Genomic DNA, 17,342 nt, shown 5'->3' on the forward strand with positions numbered 1-17,342 from the left:
AACCTTGAAGCATACTATTGCATTATTTGTCTTGTGATGGAAGATGTATTCATAAGTTTAAGCTTAAGTAAAAGAATACAATCATGTTAATAAAATACTATTAGCTTCAAAATATATTTTAAGTGACAAAAGTAAGTACTCATCGTGTACTTGCTGGGTATTGACATAGCTGTGAATTATTTATAATCAGTCACAGTGAGACACTGAAATCATACTTTTGTCAAATATATATCTGGTAGTTTACCTGAGAGTCATTTACCTCTTTGTGATTTAAAGTCCTAAAGAACCTGCTGAAACATTCAAGGCTTTATTAGGACAGCTGATGGCGCGCCGTCTCAAAGAACTGCTGTATTTAAAACAAATAAAAAACAGCCAAATCGTTGTATGGATTTAAGTAACTTTATTGAAGGGAAAACTAAAAAAAGAAACAGAGCCACAAGTTGATTATCAACCATTTGCTTTGCATCCATATTTTAGGGCTACAAGAAGACAGTGTTCGATTGGGCGTAAAACTAACAGCTCGTCTACTGGCTTCTAAATAACAAAAAGAAATAGAATGCCTTCGAGGGGAACCACATCTGTTCGGCCTTACAATCGACATAATTTGCAGAAACATATCAGATATAATAGCCTACCTTTATTAACATGCATAAAATACAACATTGAAGTTCTTATAGTTTCCTTAACATTGATATATACTGCTGTGCTTCTCTGTACACACACTTTGATAGTGGAATAAGATACACTTCCTCCCTCAGGTAATAGATTCCTACGCTAAAGATCAGAAGAACATACTGACGTCACACCAGTCCAGAGGAGACAAGAGCCACGAACCAGATCAGGTTTTTACCACTTTCAAATAATAAAGAAATGCAGAATTTCACCAAATTTAAACTTTTTAAAATTCAGAGTCGACAGGTATGGCAAAAGACGGGCTTCTCTGTAAGTGCTTTGAGAAATCCAGCTTAGAGTTAAAGTAGTTATTAAGCGTCACGTGGCTGACGGGGCTCAGGAGACATCAGATTCTCTACCAAGTGTGTGCAGAGTAAAAGTCGTCACCAACTCTTGACTGGTGTTCAGAACCACGGCGGTGACTATTATTTTAAACTTCACAGAAAAACTGGCACGTGTCCTAGAGAGAGAAAACACTATCTTCTTATAAGCGCGCAGGTGGAAAAAGAAAAAAGGGGTAAAAATGCTCTGATTAACCAAAAAAAAAGAAAAACGTGAAAAAGAATCCCTTGTGTGTGTGTGTTTGTTTTGTTTGAACCAGCAACAACTTTTTTCCACCAGCTCTCCAAATGATGCAATCACATTGCGTATTTGTGTGTCCAGTCTTTTGCCAGTTTGATGTATCTGCAAAAAGAAAGAAAACGGGGAAAAGATTACTTTAGGAAGTCTCAAGCAAACACATCTCACGGTCGCTTCATAGCTCTGCATTTGTTAAAGCACATGCACTCGAGCACGTTGCTTTGTGTCAGTATATGCATAGTAAAAATACACTTTGTACAAACTAAACTTCTCAATTTTGAAACGGTGGAATACTTCTTTGATGAAGAATAAATGTTTGTTTTTGCCACACAAAACCGTGTCATGCTGGAGTTAGTGAAGAAGTTTACATGCACAGAAATCTCTGCTTCTGCTACAATAATGAAAGGCTCATTCACAGATGATATCGCAGCTTCTGTAAATGTATTTAAAGCTTCTCTTTGTTGTGTATACACTAACTATGAACTGAATATTTGGGGTTTTGGACCGCTGATTAAAACAATACATTAGATGACGTCGACAGGGAAAATGTGATCTTCAAGGGAACGGTCTGAAGATTAATAGATAATTAAAATGTGTTATTTGCAACCCTGATGATTAGTAAGATTCCTGTAAAAAAAGCTTAAGCTCCAGATTTAACGGTTTGAGTAAACACAGCACTCTGACTCTTTGTATTAAGTCTTAAGACGTATTAATTCATCTTACTTCCTGCTTCATGTGTTATTAGAATGTCTGGTCCTTTGACCCTGAAGCTACGTAAAGATCTACCTGCCAACCTTTTCTTAAATAAACTGAAGATAAAAACATATCCTTCTTGCTATTTTTGAATATGAATGATGAATGTATTTCCAGGAAGCCACTGGTGTCTGTACTTCAGCTTCCATACGTCACAGTACATTACTTGTTGGATGTATTTAAAATGTTAAATCATTGCATGACCGGTAGACTGTTGAATAAACTGCTCAAACAGGAACAGTTTCAAACTCAAACGGTCATTGTTAGTTTCAGACATCACAGCTTATGAATGCAGCTCTGTTTGGCAGCCAACTGTTGGCGAGTCCTTGAATGCACCACCATGAACCTTAAACCGCACAACAATAACTGTGAAAAATAAAAGGCAACTGTGACAGAGCACCAATCTCAAGTCTCTTAAAAGGTGAATTTTCAATCATACTAAAAAGAGGATATTTGAACTTTTAGTGAATGATGGAAAATGGTCATTTTGTTAAATATAAATAATGTGTACTATAGTGTATTATAAAGATATCGGATCATCGTCAGTATTGACAGAAACGACCCTTTCCTCCAATTATGCTCATGTTTTAAAGGGCTCCAGAGATGCGATTAAACATTTTAATGTTAAGAAACATTGTATTTTATGTCTGCATCCGTCAGTGGGTCTGTGAGAAGACTATTCTTCACTCTTCACTTCTCTGGCCTGCATTAGCAGAAACCCACAACTGTGAAGAAACCGTTGTATCTGTGGGGTAGAGCACCAACGTGTCGGTTCAAATACTCTGTTTAACTTGTTTATTTACAGCAACAGGACTCACCCGCAGGTTATCAAAGTGCATATAAAAAGCTGAACTCGCTGAGACCAGAACATCACAAACACAACAGACCAAACCCAGAACAGCAGAACAAGATGCAGCGCTGGCTCTTGACCTTACCCTAAAGCAAGGCATACTTCGTGGTCCACTCCTGAGCTAGTTTATTGTACCTGACAGAGTGAAACTACGTCACATACTCATTCCACTAGGCGTCTGAAGGTCGCGCTTATTGTGGATAATAAATCATACAAATATACAGATCCGCTGCCAGTTTAGTAGGTATACCTAACTAAAAAACAAACAAAGCAGTATAACACAACAGTGCTGCAATAAATCCTTCATGAAGGCCAGAATGTTCAGCTTCGTCTCAACTGTTTTAGAGAGATGCTGATTCATGGTGATTTCGGAGGCTGCAGCTTGTGGCGCTGTTAAAGTCTGCTGCATTATGCCGAGAGTTGTTTCTATTATTTTGTCCACCCCGTTCATGTATAATGCAATACAATTCAAAAGCATAAGAAGCTGCCGCCTCCAAAAATCATCGTTAAGTTGAATTAACAACTCTAAAACTGTCTGGACTGCATTCGTTTTTAGCCAAATGTACCAAACAAACTGGCATCAGAGTGTATAATGCGGACCGCAGAGAAAATAGGTCGTTTCATATTTGGAGAAAAGCTCAAAACATATGTACACTTACTTCGGACTATCTGTTTTGTAGATTTGTGCGATCTCTGGCACTAGTGGGTCATCGGGGTTCGGGTCACATAGGAGTGAGCAAATGGAGAGAAGAACTACAAGAAACAGAACAAAGACCATGTTTCAGAAGAGCACATTAAAATACCAAATATGCATTTTAGCCCGTCTACCAGCCTCGTTTATTGGACTCACAGAAACCTAGGTTGAATGTGTGACACATGTAATGTGTAGTTGGACGGTACCTTTAGAAATAGTAAGCGCAGGAGACCACTGTGATCTGAGAATATCCAGACAGATACTGCCGTTACTGTTAATATTTGGGTGGTAAATTCTTGTTGTAAATGCAACCTGGAAGGAAATAAGAACATAAAAAAAACAGTGAGGGCGGGTAAGAATAGGGCACACGTCAGGTCAATGTTATGCAGTTCAAATTCCAACAGGAGGCGGATCAACTACTGGAAAGACAGGTATTAGTTTATGAGGGTTGTAAACAATTAAAATGTGTTCATGACGCCAAACTGCTGGGCTCGGTTTCACTTCAGAGGAAATGTTTCTTACGAATATATGTTCTTCTACAAAGAAAAAACACAAAAAAAGGAGTCTTTGTTCAGGTGTGATTGAGCTTACCTTGGGTGGTTTGAAGGGGTAGTCTGTTGGAAAATGAATTGTCAAGAAGAAAACACCTCCCTGGTACGGACTGTCGCACTGAAAGCAAGAAGGACATTTCCATATTTCAGTATAGAATAATCTAAAACCGCCCGTCCACAGCTTCTCATTATCAAGTCAAATTTCAACCTTTATCCCGTGAATACATTTAAAAAGGCAGCCAGGAACACAACCTCAGTGACAAACTCCAACATCCTGCTGCCTTGAAGTAAAAACAGAGATAAATTAAGTCATAAAAATGATCTACTTACAGGTCCCATGATTGTGGCTTGCCAGTGAAACACTGTGGAGAACAGAAAGTAACAGGTAAGGAAACAAGGAAAGGGCACAAGTATGTGATCTGGCAGGATATAGTCGTCTAAGGAACACCATGTATCTTTGTAGAACATTTTTATACTGCATGGTGGTAATGTGTTAGTTTTACTCTACTTACGGTGGAGGTATTAATGAACAATATAACCAGTTCTTAGCACGATACGTACGTCCATCTGTGCTTTTAGAGTTCACTTAACCCACGAGATATTATTTCTGTTTTCACCCTTATCTCCAAATTTTAGTTGCTCCCATTTTAGTTGACGCTTCCTACCCCCTCTAACGTGTTAGTTAATCAGCAACTCTTTTGATGACCGACTAGTTGTTTTAAAAGTAAAAACAATGTTGTCCAGCTTGTCAAATGTGAAGATTCGTTGTCTTTCTTTAACACTATCTTTGGGTTTTGGACCGTTGACTTAGAAAACAAGACAGCTGAGGGTGTATCTTTGGTCTGTGGGTAATCGCAACATCTTTTCCACTATTTTGTTTGTCATTTTTGAGACTAAATGATTAACGAAATGAAAATAACAGCAGTAAAAACTTTGGAGCAGCCCTTAAGACACTTACTGTCATCACCCACTGGGCCGGCTGAGCACTGTGCTGGAGGGTCACGGGCCAGGTCGTTAAGCTCCTATAAAAAGGAAAAGAAGAAGCAGCACAATAATCAATTAAGACCACAGTTATCTTCACAACCAAAACAATGAGGATCCAATGTTGATAAGCACTTTCTAATATACAGAAGTAGACTGATACTTTGTTTGTTTATTGTTGTTTATTTAAAGGGCCCTTCCGCTTATTTTGCTTCACACTTCCATGAAGTTAGAGGACTTTCAATAAACGAAAAATAGATAGTGGGGCCACCTTGTTATCATCACTCCAGTTAACAGCAGGACCACACCTAAGCACGTACTACAACCGCTAATGTTTAATTTTAGGGTCCACAACTACGTCAGAGTGAGGTGGAGGCACAATTTCACAATAAGCACAATTTCACAATAAAGTGTTGATGGATTTCCTTGAAAGAAGAGCCCCAGTAAACAGCAGAGTGAAGACATATATCCTCGGTGGGAACACTTTATTTAGGAGGTTGTTACTCCATTTACTCCATCTGACCTCATTAAACTGCCAGAACACACCCTGCGATGTGCAATGGCACCGAACAAATACGACCACATACCAGCTCTGACTGCTCACTCCGAGTCATGGGTATAACACGTTTTAACGATTAACGGTTGCTATTAGACACTGTTGTGGGTCTCAACGTGAAGCTCCGGTAAATAGTTAAAATCATAAATGGTGTTTTACGTAAAAGTATCTAGAGTTGGGCCTCTCGTTTTTGGTGTATCAGTCATTTCACTTCGAACAAAACACACACGAAACCTATAACGTAACCGAAACTGCTCGTGCTAACAAGCTAGCTTAGCTTAGCTGAATGGTGTTAGCCGATCAGACGTTAAGCCATATCCGTATGTGGCAGCGGCGCGCGCTAATAGCCGATAGATCCCCGTTAAACGACGTTATCTCACCTTGTGGATCCTTTTCAAAGCCATGCTCTCTCTCGACGTTCTTTCTTCTTTGATTCGAAGGGTTTCCCGATGCCAGGATGATTCCGATATCTGTTAAATAATTTAATGCTGGGTCAACTCGACCCGGCCTTTCTTTTTCGAAGCTAGCGTAAGTTAGCTAGCGAGCTAAAAAACTACGTATGCGCAAAGAGTTGGTGACAAAGATAGCCGGCGTTGATAGCGAGCTTTTTTTTTTTTTTTGCCGAACAACAGACGTTACGCTTGTCCTTCGGTAACCCTCCGCCTTGTATTTGGTTAATCTGTATCCCCCGGTTGAGGCTGAGTAAGTGAAGTAACACCGGACCACAAAGCTCCTCTTGCTGTCGGTCGCTGCCGTTAGCCAACTAGCGGCTGCCTGCGTGTATTTGAGTCTTTATTATGAGGAAGGCGGTCCAGATGGCAGCTGAGTGACGAGGCGGATGTGGTGATGCAGTCAGACCGGTGTTGTTTAATCAAATTTATATGATTATAAATATACTTTTTTTTTTAATTTATGGTTATGACCAAACAAAAATGTAGCCTATGGAAGCCCATTAGTGCCAACAAAAAAATTACCGCTGAATATTTTATTTTTGTAAAAAGTTATAATTAACTAATGTATGAATTATTATAATAATAATATTATACATATGTGTACATAATATATATTATTTAATTATAAAATATAATAATAATAATATTAGCTATATAAATATAATTATTATTATAAATGTATGAATTATTTATTCAAATATTTAAACAATCAGAATACAAAACTGCACGTTTTCTTTTTAACTTGCTACAGCACGATGCCTTTAAAGTAACCCATCAACAGGGTTATTTACAGTAAAATTAAGGTATTGTGGAACCAAAGTGCTAAAATAACTCCTTCTGAAGTTAGTTTCAGTAAGAAAATTACTGAAATATTGCTTCGATGTTATGTGTTTTCAAACTAGTAAAACAAAGAAAGTGCTTTGAACTTTTTACAACAAAAAAACTTAACTATAACTAACTAGAGGATAGTACTTAATTGCAAGTTTGAGGGTACTTGTGCTTGAGTATTTTAATTTTCTGCTACTACTATAATTCTATTCCACAATTCAGAGGATAATATTGTACTTTTTACTCCTATTATTTGATAACTTTACTCTCCAGATTCAGATTAACACTATAAATATGATGTTACATATTAATAAGACTTAATTGCACAAGCTACCCACCAGTATATAAATAGCCCCATCTGCAACATTAAAGTGATGTACACATGAATGCATCAAAAATCATAGTCAAATATTATATTTATTATTCTGAAATGGGCCATTTTTGCAAAATTTACTTGTGGTACTGAAGTTTATTTTGATGCTAATATTCTGCTTTCACTGAAGAAGAAATTTGAATGCAGGACTTTTACTTTTACTTTTAAAACGGCAAACATTGGCTGATTATAGCTTCTCGAATGAAGATCTTCTGCATGTCGTTGTTTTGTATGATTGTAAACTCAATATCTTGAGGGACATTTTACTATTAAAACGATTAATTGACGATGAAAGTAGTTGTTAATTGCAGCCCTCCTCTATTTGACTGTGGATGACACACTATAAAATACACACTCAGTTGCCAGTTTATTAGGTACGCCTAACAAAAACTAATGCAGTCTAACACAACAGTGACGGTGATCATATCCAGTTTTTGGTTGAAACTGTTCCCCAGAGGCGTTGATTCGATGAGCTGTTTCAATTGTTTCTATTATTTTGTCCACCCCATTTATATCAGTGAGTGTGGACTAAATAACAGAGACACTTAATTATTTCTGCTGATATTGTGCCAACGTCTGGTAATGATATGGGTCACATTATTAGTACATTATTTCAGTGAAGGTCGCCTTTTTTTTTTTAACTTAATTTAATTTATTATGAAAATTCCATGTTAACATTTGACATAAAAAAAAAAAAAATTCAGGGTAGAACCAACAAAAATAAAAATCAGCAAAGATTAAAAAAAAAGAAATAAAATCCTTTATACATTACTGCAGTAACTGTGTGTTAGGGAGCACATTGCCAAAAAAAAAGAGAAATACTATTTCTAGCATTTCGTGATTATGCTTCACTGTAGTTGTGTGAAATTATCCAGAGATGCTGAAATACTTTATCATCTCAGAATCAACTTATCACACACAAACAATAGTCTGGGCTCTCTTAGCTTTCGACTACAGAAGCAACATTCTGTTAAGACTTCAGAAATGTGGCGCCGCTCATGAATTTATTCATTTTGAAACTACAGTACATGTTCACAGCAGTAATTAAATACTGGGAGACGGAGAACCGTCGCAGTATAAAAGGCTGAGTCATGATTAACGAAGACAAATGCTGAAGTTATTTCCTTTTGCCACATTGCTTTCACAAAAACTCAATACATGAGCACAACGGGAAAGACGGAAAAAATTAGATTAAATCATTTCTCAAAGTAAATATCTTTACTTGTAACCTGCTAGAGTTTGGTAAATATTGATGCAAGATGATTGCGTTATAGTTACACGTCATTTCTATGAATTATATCTTTTTTTTTCTTTACAGTTGTACAATAAGGGTACCATTTAGTCAATCCAGACGCACGTTATTTGCTAAATTGAAGCACATTCATGACACTGTGTGGTAAAAAGACATTTCTCGATTGGTTCCCAGAGAGAAGGCAAATGTGCTGTGATTCCCCCGTGATGGAGGATCACCCTTTCACACCCTTCCAAGGCACTGACTGGTGCAGGGCAGTCAGTCACTGTTGTCTGTGCTCGTGCAGGAGAAGGTGGACGTCTGTGCGACGGCGTCATCCTCTCCGAGTGCGTCCAGCTTCAAGTCTGAATATGTGCCGTTACCTTTATGACTTCGAGGATCGTCAATGGAGTCTGAGAGTTCTAAGTTTTCGTGACATGATTTGACGGAAGTTTTGCGATCCACGCGGCTCATACCAGACGCCTCGTGATTTTTGTTTGATTCTGGCGAGTCAAGGCTCTTCCATGATTTAGATGTAGCTTCACAGCGGTCACGTTTATCCCCATTGACGTTTTGCGGCTCTCCAGGACACAAAGTACTGCCGTCTGCTCCATTAGAGTCAGATTGGTCCTCCACCGTCTGCTCATTCACGGCATTAAGAGTCGATTCCTCGCCTTCGTCGCGCACGTTAGGAGAGCTTTTACCCAGCAGCACATGGGAACTAGACATGTCCCCTGAAGAGCAGCTTGACACTGGGCTGACAAATCCAACAAAGTCTCCACTGGAGCTGAAACGCAGACCTTGGACAGCGTCCCTGTCAGCATCAGCCGGTTGGTCTTTATCTCCATCCTCAAAGCTGTTAGTCTCCTCCTGCTGCTGCTCGGTGGGATCAGGAGTTGCAGCATCGCTCTGCGTCTCCTGGGCCGGGCCGTTGTTGTCCTGGTTCTGATCTCCCTCTTGATGCTCGGCAGCCGGTGCCGGTGCCGGTTCCGGCCCCGCGTCCCTCCGAGTTTGAGCTGAAGTCGTGCTCTGACCCGTGACCTGGGTGGGTCGGACCGTTTGGTGGCACATGGGGCAGGTCTCCTGCACGTACAGCCACTTGCGGAGGCAGTTGCCGTGGAAGAAATGTCCGCAGTACGTGATCACAGCCGCGGTCATTTCCTGTGAGGAGGAGGAGACAAGTTTTACTCCACAACAATACCTGTAGACTTCATGTTTCCATATAAGAAGCAGTGACGTATCTTTAATACTATTTAACATTCATACATACATACAATCGTATATGTATGTATATATATATATATATATATATATATATACACACATATACAGCATTTACAGTTCACACATCATGTCAGCCAGAGTTGCACTACTGGGTTTCTTTTGCACAAATATTTGCAGTGTAAGTTGTTGTAATATTGTTTTTTAATGTCATCTCTTATTCATGAACACTTAAAGAGTTTTTAATCTGTTTCTTTAGCTCTCAGCCGTCTCTGTGCTGATGTAACAAGTAATTATCCTCAACGGGGATCAATAAGGTCTTTTACTATTTTATCTTTTCTTTTAAAAAAAGCAACTTGAAAAGCTTAACGAGTTAAGATTCGTGCCTCGACAGCGCGTGGACAGATGGGGAACTGGAGAAACTGGGTTCAACATTCTTCGAAGGTTCACATATTGTTCGTAAGTTGCTCGATGCCTCACGAATGTAGAGCTGGAGAACAATTGTGATGACATTTTGGGGATAAATATGTTTTTGGGATGAATATGTTTTTGGGATGAATATGTTTTTGGGATGAATATGTTTTTGGGATATGGATAATGACCTCTTGGTACAAACTCTACTCTAACAAATTCTTACACCCCGGTAAAGATAAGCTAAACATCTAAACATGTCAGTTTTATTTTAGTTGTGTATCTCTGTTTGTTGCTGACTCACTCTGTGCGATAACAAGAAAGACACAATGTCTTCTCAAAATAAACTGCTTGTAGGCTGCTTGATTTTGTCGGATCAAAGTTGACAGAGAAACACGCACAAAACAATGAATTACTTCAATGTACACTTCAGTAAAACATCGATGAAAAAGTCTTAAATTCGAGTGAATGCTTCGTTATGAACCGTAGGAGTCAACTGCAACACTGGAAACTGTACACAGCCTTTACGGTTTAGTGCAGACCCTTCACGATCTCTAAAAGCAGCTGCCACGGCGCTGGATGTTACAGTATGTTGTGTAGTTTGCTCCCGGTGTGACTGACCTGGAAGCAGATGGAACAGACGTCGTTGTGTTGCTGCAGCTGTTGAGCCGTGGCTCTGGGCAGCGAGTTGATCTTCTTCGCCGCTTCCTGTCTGAGCAGGAAGCTCCTCCAGCCGGACTGAGCTCTGAGCCAGACGTTGAAGTACGAGTGGATGATGATGACGGAGGCGCCCATCCAGCTCCACTCGCCGAACAGCGACTCCCAGGTGCCGTACGCCACCACGCAGAGCGCCACCACGAACTCCAGCACCCTGCTGACGGCGTTCACCCAGTAGATCACCTCGTCCAGGCTCTCGATGGGGTCGCTGCGGAACAGCTCCACCATGAAGAGGGAGTAGATCAGCATTGTGCCTGTAACCTGGACCAAGGGAAGAGTACAAACAATCAACTTTATCGAGGATGTGATGCGACTCCCAATGTTTAATGGAAGGACTTTAGGGAGCTTTTTTGTCTCACTTTACAGGTGCTATATGTAGAATCTTTATGTGATTACAACATATTTCATGTGATTCTATAAGTGGCCACTGTGGGGCGACAAAGTCAGGATTTATCTAATTCTAAACACGGATGCTTTAGGGAACAACTTGACCCAAAAAAGGTTTTACAGTATCATGACTCCACACACTTTTTTGCCAAGAATAAGTGACGGAATATGTCTGACAATTAAAAACGTAGTATTTAATGCCAAAGTAACTTTATAAGTTGCAGGTTTATTAGTTATTTCATTTAAAGACACATAAAGTCATACCTGAAAGGAAGTCAGCATGCAGCTGGACACCAGTATAAGGAGCCAGAAGTCCATGTGGAAGAACTGGGAGATTTTATAAGCCATAAACGCGGGGAAAACCAGCAGAAGCAGACACATGCTGAGGCCACGGAAGTGTTTCCACACACTCCTAGAAGCACAGAGGAAATGAAGAGAACAACGCAAAAATCCTCTGAGAACTTCTGAAAGCGTTTCGTACTTGGTTCATATAAAACATTTAACTCCGTAAGCTTCTCGTGTTGCCGTTTACCTGTTGCGGGACGCGCCCAGGGCCAGAATGACCGGGTCTGTTATTTCAATCATAGACTGCAGGGTTGAAGTCACCACGATGAAGAGGATGATGCTGAGGAGGAAGGTGCGCTGCAGTGCCTGCATATCCAACAGGCCCGTCTGAAGAGCGAGCAGCAGCAGAGTGACGCCCTCGGTCACACCTCTGAAGAAGAGGAGGGTAGATAGTTAGAATCATAATAGAGCACACGTAACACAGAGGGGCAGCTCTTTGACTTTAGACTTGTAGTATACTGGGAATTTCAAGTAAACAAAGGGAGGGAATTTTTCAAGTAGCCCTTCAGTTACACAGCACAGTGACAAGCAATCTGTCTTTGGAATCACCTGCATCGTCTGCAGCCACTTGATCGCCCCCCAGTGGTAACAGACACCATGAGAAAGAGGCTATCGCCACAACACGGGGGCAATTCAGTGTGCTTTACATAAATAAAAGCAAAAAGGAACATCCACTTATAAAATATGATGAAAAGAAGGTACAAAGAACATCAAATAGTAATTAAATAGAGAATAATATAATGAAAAGATAAGTAAGAACAGGAGGACAATAACACAGAAACAGACGTAAATATAATTAAATCATCTATTTCCTAGGGGCCATATTTCCCTCCGGAGGTGGTGGAGACCAACAACAGTGCTAAAAGGAGTGAATATTGGACTTTCAATCATCAGGCGGACACAAACACCAAGCAGCCCCGTTTCCTCTGCAACTCGTGCAGAAAGCTCCAGACGCCAGGCTGTTAATCTAACATCTGTATAATCTTTGCATCTTTTCATTGACACGCTTCAAAGTAGAATAGATTTAAAGATACGGCTTATCACGTACAAGCTCCGACACGGTCTTTCCTCTTCATACATCTACAAACTCTTACATCCTTATATCACGTCTACACGTCTAGACACGCAGATCATCCGACAGGGCTCTCTCCAAAACCCAACTCTACCGACCTGTAATGTATTTGTGTCGTCTGCAATCAAGTCACGTTTATTTATAGAGCACATTTAAAAACAGCGGTTGGGGGACTTTTATTTATGTATTTCTCTGATGTTCTGTTTTTCTTGAAAATATGTAACATGGAGAGTTTCTTGATAAAACCATAAAACAACAGTATATATGTGGCCTTACAGCTGGATATGTGTTTCTTATATTTCTGCATCTATATCCTGTGAAGCACGATGAACTTTGCTTTTAAAAAAGGTGCAAATAGAAAGAAAACCAAATAAAAACTCCAAATGAATAATAACTTTCCTCCATAACTGCTGGACGTGTAAATAAGCATCTGTTTACTATATAATATGTCGTGCCAAAAATCACATTTGGCAGGTTGAAATGTGGACCAAAGGGAGGATATTCGTGGATGCAAACAGGTAATCTCACCTGTGCATGACGTTGTCGCTCTGAACAGCTGCATAGCCTCCCAGGTAGAACTTGCACAGGTTGAGCAGTCCAAGAGCGAGATAGGACACCACGAAGGTCAGCCCCAGAAGAGAGTACGGAGTGGCACAACATTCAGAGACACTGTAGGGTTCAACCAAACCAAGCACACTAGATTAAACGCTACATACAACGCGTGGTACGTAAAGGAATATTAATAAACCACATTATAACATCACACCTCGTGAGCAGGATGAACATGATTCCCTGATGGCTTGCCGAGGTTTTTACAGACATGGTGTCCGAGCACAGCTGGACGACGAACAGAACAAACCAGAAGACGCTGAAGAGCGCTGGGACAGCAAACTGGTTCCACAGGGAGATTCCCACAGCCAGGAGTCGGTACAGCTCGATCACCTGAGGGCCGGGAAACCGGAGACGAGAAAACAGGACACACAGTGAACAAAAGGCATCGAGGATTACCGGCATATTTGTCTCTTTTGTGCAAATATAATCATATCATGATACAAAATATCCTTTCTGGACCAGAAACTATCCAAACTATTTTCTTAAAAAGTGTTGCAGCCTCTACAACCTCCTCAGACAAACAGGATGCTCCGTAACACATTTCAGAATAAGAGTACCTCCAGCTGCAGCAGCTCTGAATAGGCGGCCTTCGCGAGCCGATACGGCACGAAGAGATGCGAGAGGAGGAACACGGCGATTCCCGCTCCGGTCAGCCCCACGGAGAACGTGTTGACGGCTAACAGCGTGGCGTGGCGAGCGGCGCAGAGTCTGGCCAGCAGGGGGAGCATGTGAGCGGAGAACAACCACACCTTCCTGGTCTTCATCAGGAAGGCACACAGCGTGCCGAGGATAATCTGACCTGAAAAAATGTAATAAAATTGTGTTCATGAGAGCCGATGACTAATAACATCATTGCCTCTTTCTGCAGTAAATTGAGATAAAAATATATATTTTAGTATTACAAACATCCTGATTAAGAGCAGCCCAGTGTCTCTTTTCTGTATTATCAGTATACTATAGGCAAACTCAAAGCCCCGGTCACAGTAATAATTAGCTCACACTGAAAATAGTCCATTAAGTTGAACCGAAAGGAGCCTCAAAGCTACATATTTACATGCATTTTTGGTTTCAGGACTCACTCGTCATTGCAGAGACGAATCTGTTGAAGGCCAGAGAATCGAGGTACACGGCTCCTTCATAACCGTTCTGCAGCTCCTCGTGAACATAGTCCCTGTGAAATTAACATTAAAAGAAACAGGTTAATAATGACATATTCACTGTAGGCTGTTTGTTTTGTGCCATGGAGAGAACACACAGTTGTCGGAGTTGTTTTCTTACGTAGCTTGTTTTCTGGAGTTAGTACTCGTCCGTTATCAGAGGTGCTTTGACTTTATCATCACTACTGGCTATATAAATAAATGAAAAATACTTTGAGAAATTAAAAAAATACATTAATTCATTGAGCAATAAATGAGAAACATGGGAGAGAAGAATAGTATTCCTCCACAGTAAAATAAATCCTGAGGCAACAGTGAAAGATCAAATAAACCGATTATGGATACATTTCACCGTTTTTTTGGATTAATTCATGCATTTGTTTATTTCTAATGTATTTTCATTAATGTAGTTATTAATTTCTGTTCAAATAAGGAACGTTTTCTCTTCTTACAGCAACAAGCATGACGCCTTTAAAGATCCCACTGTTTGTTCTCACGTTACAACACATGATACAGTACTCCGTCTCCTAACATTAAACATCAGGCTGAAGGAAACTGGATACACAGAGAGACTCAGCAGCCCAGAGCCTGCAGACAAGCCTGGTCAGGAGTAGTAGTAGTAGTAGTAGTAGTAGTAGTAGTAGTAGTAGTAGTAGTAGTAGCAGTCGTAGTAGTAATAGTAGTAGTAGTGCATCTCACTTGGAAATCTGATGCCCCATGTACAGGAGAAGAGCAGCGAGGATATGGAGGTAGAGCGTCACAATGTGTCTCAACGGCAAAACCAACACCACCACGTTGATCAGATGACCTGAGAGACAAATGGAAACGTTCACGTTATGTTTTCTAGGTTTTGATGAAGCGATGAGTGAAGAAACCAGCAGACACTGCTGGTATCTTCACTCTGATATCATCAGATCTGCGGTATTTTGCCATTTTTTAATGTCTGACTAACAACGTTGGTATTGTTGACTTTAATATTCAGGCTGACGAAGCTGCCAAATTACACAACTACACTGTGTTCAACCTGAGACTTCAACTACAGATAACTTTCAGAACTGATTCATCTGCAGTTCTGCCAATAAGATGTTAGAAAATAGTAAATATACTCGTTATATATATTATAATATATATGTCTTTGCTGCTGATCACAGACTTGGCATGGTTCTAACCCACAGAAGAAAGAAAGTTAAACGTGCTTTACATAGAAACACAATAGGTAAAATACTTTAACACCTTTCCTTTGTTGTGATCGTGTGTAAATTGCTTATAGATACTCTAACAATGCAGGGAAAGCGTCTTTTCAATATGTCAGCCTCTGTCAAAAGAAATATTGTTCGGTTTACTAAATAACTTTGTCCTCGGGTCACCACATAAAAGACAGTTTCATTTTCTATTTTATTAAACTCACAGTTGACTGACAAAGCCTGTCAATACAAACATAACGTCCAGTTACCAAACTAGCAGCAGTTAAAAAAACATCTGAAATCTTTTAAATTCCACGTATTTATCAGTCTGTAGTTCTGATTTAACCATATGTTCTATGTTTTAGGTTATCCTTTAATTAGTCCATACAAATAAAAAAAATAAATGAGACAACAGACATAAGACCTCACCGCCGCCTTTCAACATACAACTCTGAGGACTCAATGCCGGATATTTCAGCAGCTCAACCCTGATTAAAAACAAGTGTAAAGTGTCAATGAGTGCAATTTTCATCATTTTATCATGCTTACCGAAGTAGTACATGTTCCAGATGACGTATTTGTATTTGAAGAGCATGTCTTCGTTTTTGGCCTTGAGGTGCTCCGTTAAGCCTTCGATGTCACATTTATACAGCTGGTCCAGCACCAGTATGCTCGGCACCCTGAGGACGACGTTGGCCAGCTCTTCCAGACGAGGCATCTTTGACACACAACTCTGTTTTGTTTCTTTTTTGTTGGGAGAGGGGGGGGGGGGGGGGGGGGGGGGGGGAGGTGGCGAGGGATGTGTGAGCAGACAGCTTGTCTGTGTGTGTGTGCGTGTATGTGTCACATGCTGTTAGCTGTCTCACTGCTTTGCTCATCTTCTTGTCATCTGAAATAAATACACACAACTTCACTGGTTGGTTAGTACCCAGCTCTGTCACTAGAATGTAACGGCACCGTACTGTCCTCAATCTGTCCGTGCTGAACCTCCCTCTGTCTGTCTGTCGTCACCTGTCTGTCTGTCTGCTGTCACCTGTCTGTCTGTCTGTCTGTCTGTCTGTCTGTCTGTCACCTGTCTGTCTGTCTGCTGTCACCTGTCTGTCTTGAAATGCAGCATGTTATTGTCTTTAGTCCATGTTTCTATTTAACATAGTTATCCCTCATCGTATTTGCTTTGTGTGTGTTGCATGTGAGAGCCTGTGTGTTGCATGTCTTGTTAGTACTTGACAATGTGAGAGTCTCCTGATGATACTATTTACATTAATATTCTCACTTCTTTCATTGTTTCTGCACGCTTTGTAAAGGGTCAATATTGCATAACTTTGCATCTGCCTCTTGGGACTACAGATAAAATCACACATCGTTTCCGTAGCTAGGAGTGGATGAAATGAGAGTATTTCACTTACTTTACACGCCGACAGACACCACAGCCCAACAGCCGATTGCTAGCTACTTCCTGTTGCTGTCGGTTAGCTTTCACAGCGACCAGCAACATGTTTTCATTTCACCAAACTAAATCTTTCACGTTTTCGAGGAAAATATCCCTGCAACTCGATGACAGTTAGACACATCCTGAATGTAAAAGGTTCAATTAAATGGCTGGAATGAAACCATAAGAGGACGAGTAGAGAGACTTCAAATGCAATGTTGTGATTCCACTCGCTTGCGTGGCCATTTTCCGTGTACGCGTCAGAGCAAAATGCACCAATCAGGTGC

General features: G+C 40.4%; 2 protein-coding genes across 4 annotated transcripts; both read right to left on the reverse strand.

Annotated features, from left to right (window-relative positions):
- Positions 1-386: 386 nt before the first annotated feature.
- LOC306707558 (ubiquitin-conjugating enzyme E2 D2-like) lies at positions 387-6,399 on the reverse strand. 2 transcript variants are annotated; one of them, XM_079175064.1, is made up of 8 exons: positions 6,017-6,399; positions 5,058-5,121; positions 4,430-4,461; positions 4,140-4,217; positions 3,755-3,860; positions 3,514-3,607; positions 2,940-2,989; positions 387-1,356 (listed from the first exon to the last, which is right to left on the reverse strand). In XM_079175064.1, exons 1-7 carry the CDS (start codon positions 6,038-6,040, stop codon positions 2,941-2,943), a joined length of 447 nt encoding a protein of 148 aa, XP_079031190.1. In that variant the 5' UTR covers positions 6,041-6,399; the 3' UTR covers positions 387-1,356; position 2,940. The 2 variants fall into 2 exon arrangements, with proteins under 2 accessions (XP_079031190.1, XP_079031191.1); XM_079175065.1 differs by lacking the exon at positions 2,940-2,989.
- A 1,531-nt stretch (positions 6,400-7,930) lies between these two features.
- Positions 7,931-17,292, reverse strand: LOC306707139 (RING finger protein 145). Of its 2 annotated transcripts, none has more exons than XM_079174464.1 (11): positions 17,033-17,292; positions 16,176-16,344; positions 15,142-15,250; positions 14,365-14,456; positions 13,843-14,084; positions 13,440-13,615; positions 13,202-13,342; positions 11,789-11,971; positions 11,521-11,668; positions 10,774-11,130; positions 7,931-9,681 (listed from the first exon to the last, which is right to left on the reverse strand). In XM_079174464.1, exons 2-11 carry the CDS (start codon positions 16,342-16,344, stop codon positions 8,800-8,802), a joined length of 2,499 nt encoding a protein of 832 aa, XP_079030590.1. In that variant the 5' UTR covers positions 17,033-17,292; the 3' UTR covers positions 7,931-8,799. The 2 variants fall into 2 exon arrangements, with proteins under 2 accessions (XP_079030590.1, XP_079030589.1); XM_079174463.1 differs by having other exon boundaries at positions 16,176-16,370.
- Between the last annotated feature and the right edge of the window lie 50 nt (positions 17,293-17,342).

The sequence above is a fragment of the Pholis gunnellus genome (genome assembly GCF_910591455.1).
Source record: "Pholis gunnellus genome assembly, chromosome: 15".
Classification (NCBI taxonomy): domain Eukaryota; kingdom Metazoa; phylum Chordata; class Actinopteri; order Perciformes; family Pholidae; genus Pholis; species Pholis gunnellus.

Excerpts from the sequence above, each read along its gene's own strand:
- LOC306707558 (XM_079175064.1), bottom strand. The coding sequence starts at position 6,040 with ATGGCTTTGAAAAGGATCCACAAG. Across the intron at positions 4,462-5,057 it reads CGGCCCAGTGGGTGATGACA|TGTTTCACTGGCAAGCCACA; the intron begins GTAAGTGTCTTA and ends TGTTCTCCACAG. Across the intron at positions 3,608-3,754 it reads TGCGCTTACTATTTCTAAAG|TTCTTCTCTCCATTTGCTCA; the intron begins GTACCGTCCAAC and ends TGTTTCTTGTAG.
- LOC306707139 (XM_079174464.1), bottom strand. The coding sequence starts at position 16,344 with ATGCCTCGTCTGGAAGAGCTGGCCAACGTCGTCCTCAGGGTGCCGAGC. Across the intron at positions 13,343-13,439 it reads ATGTTCATCCTGCTCACGAG|TGTCTCTGAATGTTGTGCCA; the intron begins GTGTGATGTTAT and ends TGAACCCTACAG. Across the intron at positions 11,669-11,788 it reads CTGGGCGCGTCCCGCAACAG|GAGTGTGTGGAAACACTTCC; the intron begins GTAAACGGCAAC and ends CTGTGCTTCTAG.